Source organism: Taudactylus pleione, unplaced genomic scaffold, assembly GCF_031769625.1.
Source record: "Taudactylus pleione unplaced genomic scaffold, aTauple2 ptg000788l, whole genome shotgun sequence".
Taxonomy (NCBI): Eukaryota; Metazoa; Chordata; class Amphibia; order Anura; family Myobatrachidae; genus Taudactylus; species Taudactylus pleione.
Genome location: NW_028285190.1, coordinates 1335369 through 1356050, shown reverse-complemented (window position 1 = coordinate 1356050; position 20682 = coordinate 1335369). Strand labels below are relative to the sequence as shown.

Genomic DNA, 20682 nt, shown 5'->3' with positions numbered 1-20682 from the left:
CACTTTTTCTGACGTTTCTGTACAGTCTCGGTATCGCCTGCCTAGTGAAGTGGAATCTAGACGGGATTTGGAACCGGGGACACACTACCTCCATCAATTGTCTAAATCCCACTGCACTAATGGCGGATACCGGACGCACGTCTAACACCAACATAGCAGTCAAGGCCTCAGTTATACGTTTTGCTTCAGGATGACTGCTGTCGTACTTCATCCTCCTCGCTAAGGACTGTTGGAGGGTCAATTGTTTAGTAAAAGTAGTGGTGTTCCTACTTCCTCTCTGGGATGATGAACGACTCCCAGCAGCAGCAGCAACAGCAGCAGCGGCAGCAGTAGGCGTAGCAATGCAGGATCCTCCGGAGGAATCCCGGATAGGAGAGTCAGTCATGCCAGTGATATGGCCTGCAGGACTACTTCCGATCCTGACTAAGGAGGAAATTGACGAGGAGGGAGTTGACGGTGTGGTTTGCAGGCGCTTGGATACAACAGGACAACGGGATTTAGGTGTCCCTGGACTGCTTACGGTCTGAGCCAAAGTTTCTGAACTTGACAGTAACTTTTTATGAACGCGCTGCAGGTGCCGTATAAGGGAGGATGTTCCTAGGTGGTTGACGTCCCTACCCCTACTTATTTCACCTTTACATATGGTACATATGGCAAGACAGTTGTTGTCCGGATTTGGATAGAAATATTGCCAGACCAAAGAGGTGGAATGTTTGGTCTTCTGCCCAGGCATGACCGTGATGGGCTTTTTCATCCCACGGACAACAACTGTCTCCCCCGGAGCCTGATTTAAACAAACCACATCACCATCAGAATCCTCCTCGCCAACTTCCTCCTCAGCGCCAGCTACACCAGTATCCTCATCCTGTTGTACTTCAACAGTGACATCTTCAATTTGCATATCAGCAAGTGGACTGTGGGTGCTCCTTTCAGCACTTGCAGGGGGCGTGCAAATGGTAGAAAGAGCCACCTCTTCCCGTCCAGTGCTGGGAAGGTCAGGCATCGCAACCACCACCACACTTGGACTCTCTTTGGGGATTTGTGATATCTTCTTAGAAAGCACAGTTCTTCGCTGTGCTTTTGCCAGCTTAACTCTTTTGATTTTTTTAGTGGGAGGAGTGCTTCCATCGTCATGTGAAGCTGAACCACTAGTCATGAACATACTAGGGATCGACCTTAGCCGTTCCTTGCCACTCCGTGTCGTAAATGGCATATTGGCAAGTTTACGTTTCTCTTCAGCTGATTTAAATGTCTTTTTCAAGGTCATTTTCCTGAACTTTGCCATTTGGGATTGTATGTGCCCTCTACTATGACATTGGGCATCGGCCTTGGCAGACGACGTTGATGGCATGTTATCGTCTATGTCATGAATAGTGGCAGCAGCTTCAGCACTAGGAGGAAGTGGTTCTTGATCTTTCTCTATTTTATTTTTATCGGAGAAAGTTTGGTCCTCCATTTATGTTATATCGATTTGATATATACGTGCGGCTAAACACAGAAAATAAATTTTTTTTTGGTTCGGACTGGAGTGTACTTTGTGGGTTACAGCACCCTTTAACGGTCAAGCCAGCCGGCCCTTTACTTATGACACAGGCGCACTCTTGGCACTACTTTGTTGATGCACGTGCGGCTACTGCGCACACAATTCACAAACACAGAAAATAATTTTTTTTTGGTTTGGACTGGAGTGTACTTTGGGGGTTACAGCACCCTTTAACGGTCAAGCCAGCCGGCCCTTTACTTATGACACAGGCGCACGCTTGGCACTACTTTGTTGATGCACGTGCGGCTACTGCGCACACAATTCACAAACACAGAAAATAATTTTTTTTTGGTTTGGACTGGAGTGTACTTTCGGGGGTTACAGCACCCTTTAACGGTCAAGCCAGCCGGCCCTTTACTTATGACACAGGCGCACGCTTGGCACTACTTTGTTGATGCACGTGCGGCTACTGCGCACACAATTCACAAACACAGAAAATAATTTTTTTTTAGGTTTGGACTGGAGTGTACTTTCGGGGGTTACAGCACCCTTAACGGTCAAGCCAGCCGGCCCTTTACTTATGACACAGGCGCACGCTTGGCACTACTTTGTTGATGCACGTGCGGCTACTGCGCACACAATTCACAAACACAGAAAATAATTTTTTTTTTGGTTTGGACTGGAGTGTACTTTCGGGGGTTACAGCACCCTTAACGGTCAAGCCAGCCGGCCCTTTACTTATGACACAGGCGCACGCTTGGCACTACTTGATGCACGTGCGGCTACTGCGCACACAATTCACAAACACAGAAAATAATTTTTTTTTTGGTTTGGACTGGAGTGTACTTTCGGGAGTTACAGCACCCTTAACGGTCAAGCCAGCCGGCCCTTTACTTATGACACAGGCGCACGCTTGGCACTACTTTGTTGATGCACGTGCGGCTACTGCGCACACAATTCACAAACACAGAAAATAATTTTTTTTTGGTTTGGACTGGAGTGTACTTTCAGGGGTTACAGCACCCTATAACGGTCAAGCCAGCCGGCCCTTTACTTATGACACAGGCGCACGCTTGGCACTACTTTGTTGATGCACGTGCGGCTACTGCGCACACAATTCACAAACACAGAAAATAATTTTTTTTTGGTTTGGACTGGAGTGTACTTTCGGGGGTTACAGCACCCTTTAACGGTCAAGCCAGCCGGCCCTTTACTTATGACACAGGCGCACTCTTGGCACTACTTTGTTGATGCACGTGCGGCTACTGCGCACACAATTCACAAACACAGAAAATAATTTTTTTTTAGGTTTGGACTGGAGTGTACTTTCGGGGGTTACAGCACCCTTAACGGTCAAGCCAGCCGGCCCTTTACTTATGACACAGGCGCACGCTTGGCACTACTTTGTTGATGCACGTGCGGCTACTGCGCACACAATTCACAACCACAGAAAATAATTTTTTTTTGGTTTGGACTGGAGTGTACTTTCGGGGGTTACAGCACCCTTTAACGGTCAAGCCAGCCGGCCCTTTACTTATGACACAGGCGCACGCTTGGCACTACTTTGTTGATGCACGTGCGGCTACTGCGCACACAATTCACAAACACAGAAAATAATTTTTTTTTAGGTTTGGACTGGAGTGTACTTTCGGGGGTTACAGCACCCTTAACGGTCAAGCCAGCCGGCCCTTTACTTATGACACAGGCGCACGCTTGGCACTACTTTGTTGATGCACGTGCGGCTACTGCGCACACAATTCACAAACACAGAAAATAATTTTTTTTTTGGTTTGGACTGGAGTGTACTTTCGGGGGTTACAGCACCCTTAACGGTCAAGCCAGCCGGCCCTTTACTTATGACACAGGCGCACGCTTGGCACTACTTTGTTGATGCACGTGCGGCTACTGCGCACACAATTCACAAACACAGAAAATAATTTTTTTTTTGGTTTGGACTGGAGTGTACTTTCGGGAGTTACAGCACCCTTAACGGTCAAGCCAGCCGGCCCTTTACTTATGACACAGGCGAACGCTTGACACTACTTTGTTGATGCACGTGCGGCTACTGCGCACACAATTCACAAACACAGAAAATAATTTTTTTTTGGTTTGGACTGGAGTGTACTTTCAGGGGTTACAGCACCCTTTAACGGTCAAGCCAGCCGGCCCTTTACTTATGACACAGGCGCACGCTTGGCACTACTTTGTTGATGCACGTGCGGCTACTGCACACACAATTCACAAACACAGAAAATAATTTTTTTTTGGTTTGGACTGGAGTGTACTTTCGGGGGTTACAGCACCCTTTAACGGTCAAGCCAGCCGGCCCTTTACTTATGACACAGGGGCACTCTTGGCACTACTTTGTTGATGCACGTGCGGCTACTGCGCACACAATTCACAAACACAGAAAATAATTTTTTTTTAGGTTTGGACTGGAGTGTACTTTCGGGGGTTACAGCACCCTTAACGGTCAAGCCAGCCGGCCCTTTACTTATGACACAGGCGCACGCTTGGCACTACTTTGTTGATGCACGTGCGGCTACTGCGCACACAATTCACAAACACAGAAAATAATTTTTTTTTGGTTTGGACTGGAGTGTACTTTCGGGGGTTACAGCACCCTTTAACGGTCAAGCCAGCCGGCCCTTTACTTATGACACAGGCGCACGCTTGGCACTACTTTGTTGATGCACGTGCGGCTACTGCGCACACAATTCACAAACACAGAAAATAATTTTTTTTTAGGTTTGGACTGGAGTGTACTTTCGGGGGTTACAGCACCCTTAACGGTCAAGCCAGCCGGCCCTTTACTTATGACACAGGCGCACGCTTGGCACTACTTTGTTGATGCACGTGCGGCTACTGCGCACACAATTCACAAACACAGAAAATAATTTTTTTTTTGGTTTGGACTGGAGTGTACTTTCGGGGGTTACAGCACCCTTAACGGTCAAGCCAGCCGGCCCTTTACTTATGACACAGGCGCACGCTTGGCACTACTTTGTTGATGCACGTGCGGCTACTGCGCGCACAATTCACAAACACAGAAAATATATTATTTTTTTAGCACTTGGGGGGAGCACCCCTGATGGACAGAGCACCCCCTGGACAACACTACAGCACCCCTTTAGGACTGGGACACTGCACAGGACTTTGGAACTGACTGCACAACACAGTCCAGCCAGCCCCTATGGACTTTGAAGTAGTGGACACAGCCCCTATTAACAACAGCAGCACAGCACAACACAGCCAGCCCCTATGGACTTTGAAGCAGTGGACAACAGCAGCACTACACTACACTACACTACACAGCACTAACTCCCACCCTCCCTCTTCACTGTCCACAGCCGAGTGAGAAAATGGCGCCGACGCGGGTACCTTATATAGGATCCAAAACCCGCGAGACTCGGAAGGCGGGATGATGACGTTTTGCCTCGATGTCAGATCCGAGTCAGGCGGGAAAAGTCGAGCCTGACTCGGATCGGACTCGGATCGGGGGGGCTCGGGGGGGTTCGGATTTCAGAAATCCGAACCCGCTCACCCCTAGTTTCTACCTACCATTAATGTAAACGATAAATGCAAGCTATAAGCTGATTGGTTGCTAAGGGAAACTTCCCCACTTACCACTTCCCAATTCTTTAGAGGCCTCATAAATTTCTGCCTCTGGATGGAAACTAAGATTTTGGTAAAATTAAGGCAAATAAGTGCAAATAAACAACAAAAGTTGAAGTATACTTTGAATAACTTTTTTTTAATTTGCATTGACTTCTAATACACATCGATCAGTAGATTAAGATCTTGCTAATCTTACCAGGAACAAGGTGAGTGTAAAAGAATGAGGGGAGGGGAAGTGGTGTAAAAAAATATATAATTTTTTTTTATTTGGGGTTAATATTACACAAATTCTAATATATACTGTATAAATATAAGAGTGACCACATACAATTAAATAACATAAAATATGCAATACAGGGGTAAATAATAGGTGCATATAATTCATATACTAAAGACCTGGAAATAGGAGTGTGACTGTTATAACTAGAAAAGAGCGGGTCCGGTTCTCAGGGGGGATCCGAGACACAGCTCGGATCTCCCTGCCTGCCCAGGATCCCTAACCGAGGCAAAACCTTGCGATCCCACTGTCGACTCAAGGTTTTGCCTCGAGCGGCCATTTTAGAATGTCCCATTAAATTCAATGGGCTTAACGCTTATTGGCTGAGAGAGACGCATATCAGCCAATCAGTGTTAAGCCCATTGAATTCAATGGGCACAGGAAGGTAGGAAGATGCCGCCCATCCCCCTTGCCCGACACCGCCGACACCTCCCACTGTCGACTCCCACTGGTGGCATTCCATGCTGCCGACACCCCTACTGCCAACACTGCTGGCACTCTGCATTGAGGACACCACCGGCACCCATGCACTGCCGACACCACCAGGACCCCCACACTGAGGACACTGCTGGCACCCCTGCTCTGCCAACACCGCTGGCACCCTGCACTGATGCCCCACGTACTGAGGACACCATCAGCAACCCCACACTGTTGACACTGCGGCACTCCCACACTGAGGACACCACTGGCACCCCTGCACTGCCGACACTGTCAGTACATGTGCACTGAGGACACCGCTGGCACCCCTGCTTTGCCGACACCACTGGCACCCTGCATTGAGGACACTGCCAGCACCCCCGCACTCCCCACGGACTGAGGATACCATCAGCAACCCCACACTGCCGAAACTGCCAGGACTCCCACAATGAGGACACCACCAGCACCCCCACACTCCCCCCTTACTGAGAACACCGTCAGCAACCCCACACTGCCGACACTGCCGGCATTCCCACACTGATGGCACCCCCGCACTGTGTCCTGCACTGTATCCGACCCACACTGTATCACACTGTAACTGACTCACACTGTATCTGACCCGCACTGTACCCTGTAATGTATCCGACCTGCACTGTTTCTGACTGGTGTCTATGCTTTTCTGGTAAAGAGCACTGTTTTTAATGGTTGGGGAGATTTTGGGGAACTGCTCAACAAAAAGGCTGATTGATTGGGGCTTTACATGGGCCAGTCATCGGTGGCCCATTACCCCCAGGAGGAAAATGCAAATTGGACTCTGAGAATAGGCATATGCTGGGGGCATGTGCACTTGTGTAGGGGGCATTCTTGTCTGCTGTTGCTATTTACACATGGTTTAGGGATTTTTTGTTTGCTTCTTGTTAACTACGACTAATAGTTTTGAGCAAGGATATTCCACGTACGATTTTTAGTACATTTCTGTGTTGTATTGTTTTCTGTTGAACGTACTTGTGAGTTGGCTTGGCCTATGTTGGTAAATAATATTGTGTGAGGTGGTCAAAATTTACTTGAAAATAGTGGAAATTAATGTTATTGATGTTAATAATACTGTAGGACCAGAAAAAAAAACGAATTATGTGATTTTAGCAGTTTTTATAAAAAATTTAAAAAAAAATACAGATCCAAAACCAAAACACGCAAGGACGGTTTTGGCAAGACCAAATCCAGATCCAAAACATGAAGGAGATACAAATCCAAAACCAAAACACGGGGGTCGATGCACATCCCTAGTTATAGTTGTGTTTCATTTGGATGGAAACAATCTGCTCTTTAGTAGTTTGGAAAACGGTTCTTGGGTTCATTCAACTTGTATGTTTCTCTTAATGATTTTGTCAGCTTAAGAATGCCATTAAAAGTCTATAACATTTACATAATGGATAAAATCTCATATAATGTGAATTGAAATCTTTGGCTGAATTAACAAAGAGTCAACTCAACAGATGCCTGGAAGTAATATTAGGGATACATTATAAATGAAACTAGCCTTACAATTTGACAATGGCATAAAACACAAAGGACTTTTCAGAAGGTAAAATATAAAAGGTTATATTACTTTTGACTGGTATGCCTTGCGGGGATCAGAATTACAGGGATACACCAGAACAATGATTAACTCAAAGCAGTTTTATCTTGCAGTGTGAAAGCAGAATGTGTATTCATTGGAAAATCAATTTATTATGCTGCGCATGGCGTCCCAGTCTAGGTGAGACTTTTTTTTGAATGACTGAATTGGTCTTAAAAGGTTTTGTGAAACTCCCACACACACACCCTACTTGCTAGCTCTTTAATGGGACCGCTGCCCGTTGCACAATGCAACGGTGACTTTCTTTTCGTAGGGATCTCAACTAGAGAGTTTCAGCAATGATCTAAAAGTTCTGGAGAATGTAACGTGTGGCCAGCAATGGTAGAAACTCTTGATTGGATAGAAATTCCTTTGAGTGTACTCCATTCCAGGGGTATGCAACCTGTGACATTCCAGCTGCTGTGTAACTAGGTGACCCATCATGTCCTGCCTCAGTTTTAGCATGCCCTAACAGCAAAACTGTGGCAGGTCATGCTGAGATGTGTAGTACCACAGTTTGCTGCTCTATTTTAATACCCTTTTGACAGACAACAAGGCAAGAGGTAGTGCCAAGTTTTGAGTGTGAATCAGTATGAGTTCTGAGATAAGAGTCTCCAGGGTGTGAAGAGATACATTCATGTTCCGGATAAAGGGGGGATTTATCAAAGCTTGAAGAGAAATAGTGGACAGAAAAAAGTACCAACCAATCAGCTTCTAACTGTAACTTTACAGGCTGCATTTGAAAAATGATACTTAGGGACTGATTAGTTGGTATTTCATCCAGGCTTGCCGGCTTTCTGGCTGCCCCTTCCGGGAGGGAGCAGCCAGATCGGCATTACAGGGGGGCGTGGCCATCGCGAGGAGGCGGTGCTGGCCAGACAATGTGTGTTTGTGGGCGGAGCGGGGGTTGGGGCCACATGATCGCATCATTTTGGCCCCACCCCTGCTGCACAATACCATTATTACAGGCATTGTGAAGCAGGGGGCAGAGCCAAAATGTCGCAATTCAGCGTGAATCGCATCACCGCCCCCCTAAGATAAGGTAAGTGCGGGGGGATAAGAGGGGTGGGCGGCAGGCGGGAGGATTGCCTGCCTTCCCGGGAGGTTGGGAGCGGCACCCGATTTTTTGGGAGGCTCCTGACCAAATCGGGAGGGTAGGCAAGTATGATTTCATCTCTCTCCAAGCTTTGATAAATCTCCCCCAAAAAGCTTGTGTTCTGACTGAGAAGGAGGTTGTAGTATCCAGATATAGGCAGGGAGGAATAATGGATACACCTGTGCATTACTGTGAGAGTGAGGGAGAGGCTACCAAGCTGGGTTCTCTTGACTCTGACTTGTCAAAGAGAATATGAGTGTCTCCTCTTAGAAACATCCTGGCAGGTCTGTGTCCACTTGTGAGTACCATGTGTGGCATGACACAAGAGATTATGAGAAAGTGTACCCTGAAGGATTGTGAGAGCTGGCTAAGAGGAATGGAATGGAGGCTGTACAGAGAAATACAGAGTTAAAATCTGCAAGTGTTAGCTCTGTGGATAAAATATGGACATGCCTCAATGGCCATTTGTTCAACCAAGAACTTTGCTTAGGGCCGGCTCCAGGTAGAGCAGCGCTCCATGTGATTATTGTTTGGTGACCCCAGAGTATGGCAAAGCCATGCGCATCTAACAAGGGGGCATGGCCTAATTTCCATAGCCCCATATGGCATGCCTCCCATTTTATGTTATACTGGGGGCGAGCCCAGCGCTCCATCAGCAGCTGGGCTTACCCCAGCTATCTCCCTGCACTGAATGGACACCGCGTGCATGCGTGCAACAGCCATTCAGCTTCACCGGCACTGTTGCTCTCTGCTTAGCAAATCAGAGCTGCAGCGGTGTATGTGTCCAATCTTCCGACCGCCTGTGGGACACTTTGGCCCTCGAGTGGAACAGCAGGACAGTGCCCGAAAAAATGGTGTTGTACCTCTGAAATCAGGACGGTTTGGAGGACCGCGCCTCTATGGGGTGGCACCTCTGTTCAACCACACTGGTCGAACATCCCTAGAGCCAGCCCTGACTTTGCTAGAGGGGAAAGATTTAAAGATAGTGAATATTTCATCAAAAAGAGGACCATTGGTTTGTTAACGATGTCTGTGTAACTACTCACTGTATCCTGGGAGAAGAGTATTAAGCTAGACCTGGATGATGAATAAGTGAGGTTCCAGAGGTACAATAGGTGCATGGAAGTATGCACCAACCCCACCCCACAGGTGGACACAGAGATCAGATCTACCAATTGGTACCCAAAAAGACAAAGGAAGGGTAGCACAAAATGTGTATGTCAGGTGCTGATGGTGAAGTATACTGCATCAAAAGTCAAACAAATGTCAAAAAGGAAGTAGCACTAATCCTGCATTGCTTGGGAGCTGAAGGAAAGCTTTCCAGAAGTCTTTCTGATAAGTCCATGCAAGCCCACCCTATGATAAAATTATATGGGAGCCTACCTGCATGTGATCAGCTACCTGAGCAATGTATTAGAGATGGAGGAAAAGGCCAAACTAGAGATTTACTGCTTAGTAGTGTGACTGGTCTGGAGGCGCGGGGTGACTGATCTGGAGGCGCAGTGTGACATGAGGAAGTCACTGTAAATCTAATGCTAGTTTAGAAGACAGCCTGTGGGACCTCTGATCACCCATAAAACTGTTTATTACCCTCCTTCATGGAGTACCAGCACTATGTCAACTGTCTGTTAGCTCCCAAGTAAGAGGGATAGGGAGCATAAAGCTGATTGAGTATGGTCCCTTACGGTGAGGCACAAGGTGATGAATCCCAGTCCCAAACGAGAGAAAACTAACCATGCTAAGGTGAGCTAACCAGATGTGACTGCACCACAGGAAGTAGTCTTAAGCCAGGAGCCATGATCTCAAAGATCCTGTAGCAAGGTTGGGAAGGACAGTAGAGCTAATGCCTATTAGATGGGCAGCAGGACTGTCGCCAAATCCATTAATCAAATGGCAGGCAATATGGGATATTGGCAATACATTGTACAGTCAGCATTGCTATAGTCTGAAGCAACAGACAGACTGGACCCAGTGAAATAAGAACCCCAAGTAATATTTAAAGGGGTGCTGTATGGGAAAGATAATGTTCCACAGAGGTATCACAGGGAAACATTATTCAGAATTCAAATATTCTACTCAAAACACTAAGGGGAAGTAGCACTGCGAAGCATTCTGAATTCTACCAAGTTAGTCCATTAAGAATGGTCAGAGAAGTGATACTAGGGAGGTTTCCACTAATCTGCTGCCGCTCAATTGGTATTCAATGAAGTCAAGGCTCACAGATACAGCATTCTAGGGTCTGGTCTGTGAGCTGACAATGGACCACCTGTTGGAGAGTGGAGAAATTCCTACTAACTGGGGACATTGAAGTGTGATACATAAAAGGATCAAGAGGAGACGAGAAAATGGATCCAAGGCTGAAAGCATGAAATGTTGTTAATAAAGGATCATGGACAAGAGGTAGAGTATATAATAAGTATGACTCTTAGAGAGTACATGGTCTGGGCCATTTTAAAAATATATTTAGTAAATATTGAGAGTGCGTTCATGATAATGTACTAGATTGATAACAATAATACACACCATAGTCCTTAGAATGCAGTAAAACTGTATGTTACATATGTATAATAATAGTTAAGTGCATGATGGTAATCCTGTCTATATAATAGTATACCACATTAATGAACTGTACATGTTATAGGGGACCCTGGTACTAACCAGCCAGTGTCTAAAACTCAATGAGAGCTGCATTATGTTTAGTAAAAGTGGAATAGATGCAATTGTAAAAAAAAAATCAACTACTGTATGTAATCTCCTGCCACTGGGATGACTTGTACATTAGTGAATGAATGCACAGCTACAATGCCATTCCAATCACTGGCAGGAACAGTGGCCCTGATTCAGAGCGCTCTGACAGAGCGCTCGTTCTGAATCAGGGCCGTCCTTCCCGATTTTTAGAGCGGCCTCCTGGCCGCTCATATAGCTGTGGGTGACCACCCACAGCTATAGTGAGCAGCCAGGAAGACCATCGTGACCATCAGGCTTGCCACGAGACCATTGTGGTAGGGTCTCGTTGCCTCAAGCCCTAGAGTTCTTTCGGCTCAAACAGAGTCGAAAGCACTCCCACTGATATCACTTGTGATGTCAGTGGGGCCGGCCCCAGATGGTAGGCGTTCCCATGGGAATGCCTCCGTCTGGTCAGCCACGCCTCCGGCACGCCCACCAAAGGGGGCGTGCTGTCACTCAACATCGACAGCACGCCCCCTTTGGTACGAGACCCGGAGCAACGGTTTGCCCATCGCTATCCGGGTCTCGCGCATGCGCACAACAGAGCCAGGTCCGTTGTGCGCATGCGCACTGGGCCAACATCGACCCGCTTGTGAGCGCTCAGCGCTCGCGAGTGGGTTTGAATCAGGCCCAGTGTTCATTATGTTAAAGAGAACAGCCAACAAGAGAAGAGGACAGGGTTGTGTCGTGATCACCCACTTTAGTGGTCAGAAGGACAAATTTTAATGTAGTTTCTATAGAAGCAAACCAAACCCCATTTTCATCAGAGGTCTTGGTCCACCAAGTAACCATCCCTCTGTCAGAGTAACAATGTATAATTCAAGTGCTCATACTGGAACCTAACACCTAGAAGAGATGGTGGGCTCTCTGGCAGCAGGACCCACTGGGGATTTCCCCTGCACCCCTGGAGGCCAGTCCAACCCTGGATGGCCCTAGTTTAAGCATTTTCCTGGCACTGTGGGTGGTGTATGGAGTGGTGGGTATCTTCCTATTTTGTCACAAATGACTGTATTCATCTAACGTCTCCCTTTCTACTTAGTCAAAGTCCTGACCTTAACCCAATCGAAATTTTGTGGAAGGACCTGAGCCAGCAGTTCATGGAGGAAACCCATCGATGTTCAGGACTAATCAACAATTAAACATTGAGAAGCAGTTATTGCTGCACAAGGGGGTTATACCAGATACTGAAAGCGAATGTTCACATACTTTTGCCACTCACATATATGTGATATTGGATCATTTTCCTCAACAAAAAAATGAGCACGTCTATTTTTTTGTGTCATTTGTTTGATTTGGTTCTCTTTATCTACTTTTAGGACTTGTGTGAAAATCTGAGGTAGTTTTAGGCCAAATTTCAGCAGAAATATAGAAAATTCTGAAGGGTTCACAAACTTTCAAGCACCACTGTATGTATATATATATATATATATATATATATATTAGGGATGTGCAGACTCGGATAGGTTCGAACCTATCCGAGCCTGCACATTTATTTATTATTTATTTATTAACAGTGTCTTATATAGCGCAGCAAATTCCGTTGTATGTATATATATATATATATATATGTGTGTGTTTGTGTAAGCTGGAGTTAACATCACTCACCAGTGGTCTATGTACGATCACCTGGTTCAACCACTTTGTTATTACCACCAACCGTGTTTTGATCAAAAGATATTCTGTTTCATATGCATAGCCTACTATGGCTTGCTAAACCCCTGATGAAGTCCTATGGACAAAACGCATAGGGTGATTTTATATGGAACTGCCATTTTGGTCCTCCAATAACCAAGAACCTTTACCCCAATAATAGAGCCAGATAAAGGATTAGTGTTGCCAATATACCATTGGTGGTGTTCTATTATTAATTGAACTAAGCTTTTTATGTATATATCTTTGTTACTATTTGAGCAAATAAAATTGCAAACACTGTTGTGCTACTCTCTGGGTGCTTCTGGTGCAAGCGTCTCATTATAGGACCTGACTGTATAAAGACCTACCATCTGTGGTCATCTCCTCATTGAATATAGCATCCTCTCCATTCCACTACCCCAACGGGTGAACTCCAAAGTGTGGGGATCAATTGCGTATAAAAGAAGTACTAGTATTGGACTCTTTAAGGATTAAAAAATCTCTATATTACATTTGTGGTGCCTTCTGGACATTTTTGTGTATGTTGAATTTTTGGGATCCATTCTTTAAAGGGGATCGGTCTGGAGGTGCGACCAACACTATATAGTCATAATTGTAATTCCCTATTCTAGTGCAGAGGAAGTGTACATTTTACTATTTCTGTATATATATATGTAGTAACAGAAACAGCACAAAATGTAATGATTTTACCTGTTTTTAACCAGTTTCAATGATAACCAAAACACACCAAGTGATTTTGAAAAACCAAAACCAATACCAAAAGACAAAAAATGGTTTTAGAATCAAAGCCAAAAACACGGGGGACCTTGTGCTTCTCTAATTATAACCATATTTGACTTGCTTTATATAGATAATCCAGGTTTAACAAATAAAACATTGATGGCACAAAATAAATCCTTCATCTAGTCTTTTTCTCAAATGTTCTTGATAACTATTTTTTTTATTGATGTTGATTGTTGTTCTGTCCATAGGAGCCAGCTCTGTGGGTGCTTGTACACCTCCAATAATTGTGCTGCTGCAACTACTCCCAGGGATATGTTTACTAAAATGCGGGTTTTTAGAAGTAGAGTTGTTGCCCATAGCAACCAATCAGATTCTACTTATCATTTATCTAGCACCTTCTAGAAGATAAAAACTGGAATATGATTGGTTGCTATGGGCAACAACTCCACTTCTAAAAACCTGCACTTTAGTAAATATACCCCCCGATATCAATGCAGACCATTTTCAGTCATACAAGACCTAGTGGGGAGGGAGTGGTATTGTCCGCACCTCAATTATTTGAAAAAGTCCATTGTTCTGTCTTTGTATTCATCACCAATACATACTGTAGGCAGGCATTTGGGGTTCTATTTACTAAGCCTTGGATGGAGGAAAAGTCGATGGATATAAGGTATCAGCCAATCAGCTCCTAACTGCCATTTCACAGGCTGTGTTTGCAAAAGACACCTTATCTCTGTCAACTATATCTCCATCCACAGATTAGTAAATAGACCCCTTTGTGCACTAAAATATTTTTCATGAAAATTCAGCCTACTGTAAACTAATGACATCACTGGGGCATTTTGTTGGCTGATTAGGTATGCCAGAGACGACAGTCTGTTAGTTCAGCAAAATTAAAACCTACAGTAGGTACAATATGGAATTTTTTATGTGCTGAACCTATGTTTAGTCACAGTGATGTAATACAGACTAATGCACCCTGCACATGTGACGTCTCATGACATCACAAAGAGGTGGCAGGGACCAGTGCTGGGCACTCCTAAGGAGCGCTGTGTGGCTCTTCTTGCTGCAGGGTACTGTTCCAGACTCCCTGCAAGCCAAACAGAAGTGCCACAAGGGCAGCAATGTTGTTGTACCCTCCACCTTGCATCCTGGGTGGCAGCACTGCTTGCACATCCCTAGTTACAGCCCATATTAGTCATGAGTCAGTCAGTAATGCCTCTAGTGCAGGGATGGGGAACCTCAGGCCCAGGGGCCATATAAGGTCTCCGGAATCATTTGGTCAGGCCCTCTGAGCTTTTTTCTACTAGCCTCATTTGGCTAGCAGGGTGCCTAGAATAGCAAGCTGCAGCCAGAATCTATGCAGCAGTGCCGCCTGGAGCGTCCTTCGGATGCTTCAGACGGTCACACCGCTGCCGTTACAGCTTCTGGATGCTCCGGGGCATTGCTGTAATCACCAGCGATTGTGGCCCTGCCCTTGTGTGACATCACAAGGAGGGGGCGTGGCCTGCACCAGGCCCGCGAACAATGTTATATATATATCAAAATGGCCCTCGGCAGAAAAGAGCTTCCCCACCCCTGCTCTAGTGAATTGATAAGTTGTATTGTAAAGAATATTGTAGCAACCCTCAAAATAGTTGTCTCCACTGTGTGTAGCTGACAATTACTGTGTTATGGCTTAATGTGTATTCGAATATGTTTGTGTTATTTTATTGTTTGTGTCTGACAAGTGGCTGTTCCATGGACTTATCCTCCTTCAGGGAAAAAAAAACAACTTAATTTTACCCTTTTCCATTATATGACATATGTTGCATAAAAAAATGGGATGATTATGAATTTACACACACTTTTTGTGTATCAGGGTTCATTTGAAGATATAATGTCACCACCACACATATAGTTACAGTTTATCAGAAGAACAATGCTGTTTACCTTTGCTCTGCGGAAATGGTAGACCACCAGCATGCTTATGAAGTTTAGCAGCATGCAGAAAGCTTGGAACGAGATGACAGCAATTCGTAAATATTTGTCCTCCTGCGCATAGCAGGGTGCATCAGCCGTACAGTACGAACAACCTTCCCTGCAGGGTAGACACTTATATTCTTCTTCAGATATTTCTCCTCTAGAAAAATGATTATCCACATTCTGCCCTAGAGGAATGAAAAAAAAAATATTATAAATATCCTACATGATACGTAGCCTGCAAATAATTTGCTAAGTTTTTTGGCTTGGGGACAATAAATAAATGGGCCCATAGAATACAAAGAGTGGAGGCTGTAGATAATGTGGGCCTATCACCTTTACACTGTAGACAATGTAGTTAATGTGGGCTCATCACCTACACATAGTGGGGGTAGTAGATAATGTGGGCTTATCACCTTTACACTGTGGACAATGTAGTTAATGTGGGCTCATCACCTACACATAGTGGGGGTAGTAGATAATGTGGACTCATCACCTACACATAGTAGAGGCTGTAAATAATGTAGGTTCATCACCTACACACAGTGGAGGCTATAGATAATTTGGGCTCATCACCTACACACGGTAGATGCTGTAGATAATGTGGACTCATCACCTACACACAGTGGAGGCTATAGATAATTTGGGCTCATCACCTACACACACGGTAGAGGCTGTAGATAATGTGGACACATCACCTACACACAGTGTAGGTAGTAGATAATAGGGGGTAGTCACCTACGCACAGTGGAGGCTGTAAATAATGTGGTTTTATCAACTACACACAGTGGAAGCTGTAGATAAAGTGAGCTGATCACCTACACACAGTGTAGGCTTTAGATAACGTGGGCTTATCACCTACATATAGTAGAGGCTGTAGATAACGTACAGTAGCCTAATGAACACATTGTGGAGGCTGTAGATATTGTGGGCTCATCACCTACATACAGTGAAGGTTGTAAATAATGGGGGGCAGTCACCTGTGCACAGTGGAGGCTGTAGATAATGTGGGCTTATTAAGTATACAGTGGAGGCTGTAGATAATGTGATCTCATCACCTACATATAGTAGAGGCTGTAGATAATGTACAGTAGTCTAATCAACACATTGTGGAGGCTGTAACCTATATATACAGTGGGCTCATCATCTAGTTACAGTAGAGGCTGTATATAATGTGATCTCATCACCTACACACAGTGAAGGCTGTAGATGTGGGATCATCACCTACACACAGTAGAGGCTGTAGATAATGTGTGCTCATCACCTACACACAGTGAGGGCTGTAGATGTGGGATAATCACCTACACACAGTAGAGGCTGTAGATAATGTGGGATCATCACCTACACACAGTAGAGGCTGTAGATAATGTGGGCTCATCACCTACACTCAGTGGAATTTTTAAATAATGTGGGCTCATCACCTATAAACAGTGGAGTTTTTATTATAATGTGGACTCATCACCTACATACAGTGGAGGCTGTAGATAATGTGGGCTCATCATCTACACACAGTGGAGTTTTTAGAAAATGTGGACTCATCGCCAACACACAGTGTAGTTTTTAGATAATGTGAGCTCATCACCAACACACAATAGAGGCTGTAGATAATGTGGGCTCATCACCTGCACACAGAGGAGTTTTTAGATAATATGAGCTCAACACCTATACACAGTGGAGGTTTAAGATAGTGTGCGCTCATCACCTATACACAGTGGAGGTTTTAAATAATGTGTTCTCATCACCTATATAAAGTGTAGTTTTTAGATAATGTGGGCTCATCAACATACACAGTGGAAGCTATAGATAATGTGGGCTCATCACCTACACACAGTGGAAGCTATAGATAATGTGGGCTCATCACCTACACACAGTGGAAGCTATAGATAATGTGGGCTCATCACCTACACACAGTGGAGTTTTTAAATAATGTTTTCTCATCACCTATATAAAGTGTAGTTTTTAGATAAAGGCCCTCATTCAGAGCCGTACGCTCTGAGCAGAGCGCACGCTCTGAATGAGGGCCAGGCTCCATTTTCATGGAGCGTCCTCCTGGACGCTCGTATAGCTGTGGGTCACCACCCACAGGCTATACGAGCGTGCATTGTGATGGTCGCGATGGTCGAGACCATCGCGACCATCGAATTTGCGAGCCGGAGCCTGCGGTTGAGGTTTTCAACCGCAAGCTCCGGAGTGATTTTGGCTCTATCAGAGCCAAAATCACTCCCACTGACACCACTAGTGATGTCAGTGGGCCGGCTTCTGACGGGAGGCGTTCCCGTGGGAACGCCCCCGTCAGGGAGGCACGCCCCCGGCACGCCCACCAAAGGGGGCGTGCTGTCAATCAACATTGACAGCACGCCCCCTTTGATCGGACACAACGAGCGAAGGACTTTCCTTCGCTCGTCGCGTCTGGCGCATGCGCACGACGGAGCTCCCTCCGTCGTGCGCATGCTCAGTCCATAACATCGACCCACTTGCGAGCGGACAGCCGCTCGCGAGTGGGTCTGAATCAGGCCCAATGTGCGCTCATCACCTGCACACAGTGGAGTTTTTAGATAATATGAGCTCATCACCTATACACAGTGGAGGTTTTAGATAATGTGCGCTCATCACCTATACACAGTGGAGGTTTTAAATAATGTGTTCCTATCACCTATATAAAGTGTAGTTTTTAGATAATGTGGGCTCATCACCTACACACAGTGGAAGCTATAGATAATGTGGGCTCATCACCTACACACAGTGGAAGCTATAGATCAGGGGTTCCCAACCACGGTCCTCAAGGCCCACTAACAGTCCAGGTTTTAGGGATAGCCATATTTGAGCACAAGTGACTTAATTAGTACCTCAGTTATTTTGATTTAACCATCTGTGCACAATACACACAGTGGAGGCTATAGATAATGGTGCTCAACACAAATACACAGGGGAGGGTATAGTTATTGTGGGCTTATCACTTACACATAGTGGAGGCTGTAGATTATATGGGGCCATTGAGTACACAAAGTAGAGGCTGTACATAATGTGGGCTTATTACATATGTACAGTGGAGACTGTAGATAAAGTGGTCTCATTACGTATTCGCGTTGTTCACCTGCGCTCAACCAAGAGAATTATGGTACACAACAATGCAGATTTGGGATGCGAATACAAATCTGTCAAGTTGGTGTTGTCGAAATGATCAGAACATTGTCACCCTGTGGCCCTCGCAGCTAATTAAATTTCCCCTAACGGTTTAATTTTTATCAATGAAAAAATACTTGGGCTGGTCTGTAACTAGGGGTGTGCGACCAGTGCTACCGCAAACAGCTCAGGGCTCTGTGGGCGTCACTGTCGCCACCCAACAGCCCTTGCTTCTGACTAGCAGGGTGCCTTTCAGCCAGGATTGCTGCAGCAGCACTGCTGGAGTGTCCTCTGGACGTTCCAGACAGACACCCTGCAACCTGTACAGCAGATCGGAGCGTCCTCAGGATGCTCCGGTCAGCGCTGCACTTACTAGTGCTTCCGACCCAACCCCGTCTGTGTGATGTAATGACGTCATGCTTGTGAGGTCATGACGTCATGCACTCAAGGGGCGGGGCGGCACAGGGTGCATTTCAACCCTATTACAGTGCTGTCCTTGGCAAAACTTGATGCAAAATAAAATTATGTTTTGGTAAAGGTTAAGGGGCCCACTAATATGATCACTGAACTACGTGTATTTAAGGTATATTTAAAAATAGGGAGTTACGTTTTGAAAAATATTATAAAATAAATAAAACGTACTTTCAATTATATTGTAAACCCGACATGTATTTTAAAATGCTACAGTAAATACAGTAAATACAGTACAGTAAATGTTCCATTTACAGAGTTCCATTTTACAACGTATGACCATAAAACTATTAAACTGCATTTCTTTTTTCAAATATCGATGGTTTCCATTAACGATAACTTATAACACCCCATACTCTGATTCCTCTTTACACAGGACTCCTCAATCTTCATAATGTGTAACCTTTACTTAGGAAAATTATTGGACATCAGTTCCCTAATAACTATCCTGGGCTTACTGGAGCAAGGAAAGCTATTCTGTGGATATAGCGATAAGTACATAGACTGCCATTAACAATGTTACTCTTTGCTAAATTCTATGTAATAATGAAAAGGGTAAGCACCAATCAAGTATGTAATCATGTAATTAAAGAACACCACTGTTGTCACTGTAATTTTTTTTAATGAAGGTTTTATGGAAGTAATTTGTTTTCTTGAAACTGTGATTAGAAATATATAGGTTATTGGTATTTAAAACTTACTAGTTCATTTGTCTTTCCATAAACTTAAAAGACAGCTCTATAATTCTACAACACAATCATAGCCCATATTATTGTTACAGGGCACGGGCAGCACTTTCAGTGTGGATTCTCAATGCAAAACAATAGCTGAATGACTATATGAAACAATACCAGAAACAAAAACTATAGACTATACCAGAAACAAAAACAGGATTTTATATAAAGGGCACAATATTATAATTTTTTCTCAAATGTTACACCACAATAATTATACAATTTTGAATGGAAGAATACTACATAGGCATGAGTGGACACACAGGCATTTTAATTTTTAGTATCTACTGGACAATATTTTTGGGATTTGATGATTCCTTAACTCTCTCAAAATATGAATGTGTACAGTGAGAGTATTGGTTAGGAAACATGGCAGTGTACAGTGAGAGTAAGGTACAGTGAGAGTAAGGAAACATGAGTAAGAGTAAGGTTAGGAAACATGGCAGTGTACAGTGGGAGTAAGGTAAGAAAACATGGCAGTGTACAGTGGGAGTAAGATAAGAAAACATGGCAGTGTTTGGTGAAAGTAAGGTTAGGAATTATGGCAGTGTACAGTGAGAGTAAGGTAAGGAAACATGGCATTGTACAGTAAAAGAAAGGTTAGGAAACATGGCAGTGTACAGTGGGAATAAGGTAAGAAAACATGGCAGTGTACAGTGAAAGTAAGGTTAGGAAACATGGCAGTGTACTGTGAGAGTAAGGTTAGGAAACATGGCAGTGTACAGGGACAGTAAGGTTAGCAAATATGGCAGTGTACAGTGAGAGTAAGGTTAGGAAACA

The 20682-nt window shown here is 44.7% G+C and overlaps 1 protein-coding gene across 2 annotated transcripts in view; it reads right to left on the bottom strand.

The window, feature by feature from the left end:
* Positions 1 to 20682, bottom strand: part of GPR158 (G protein-coupled receptor 158) — a 329386-nt gene that overhangs the window by 144176 nt on the left and 164528 nt on the right. For both annotated transcript variants that reach the window (XM_088457824.1, XM_088457825.1), the window contains exon 4: positions 15545 to 15762. In XM_088457824.1, coding sequence (XP_088313950.1) covers positions 15545 to 15762 — 218 coding nt within the window. The remainder of the gene's footprint in view (positions 1 to 15544; positions 15763 to 20682) is intronic.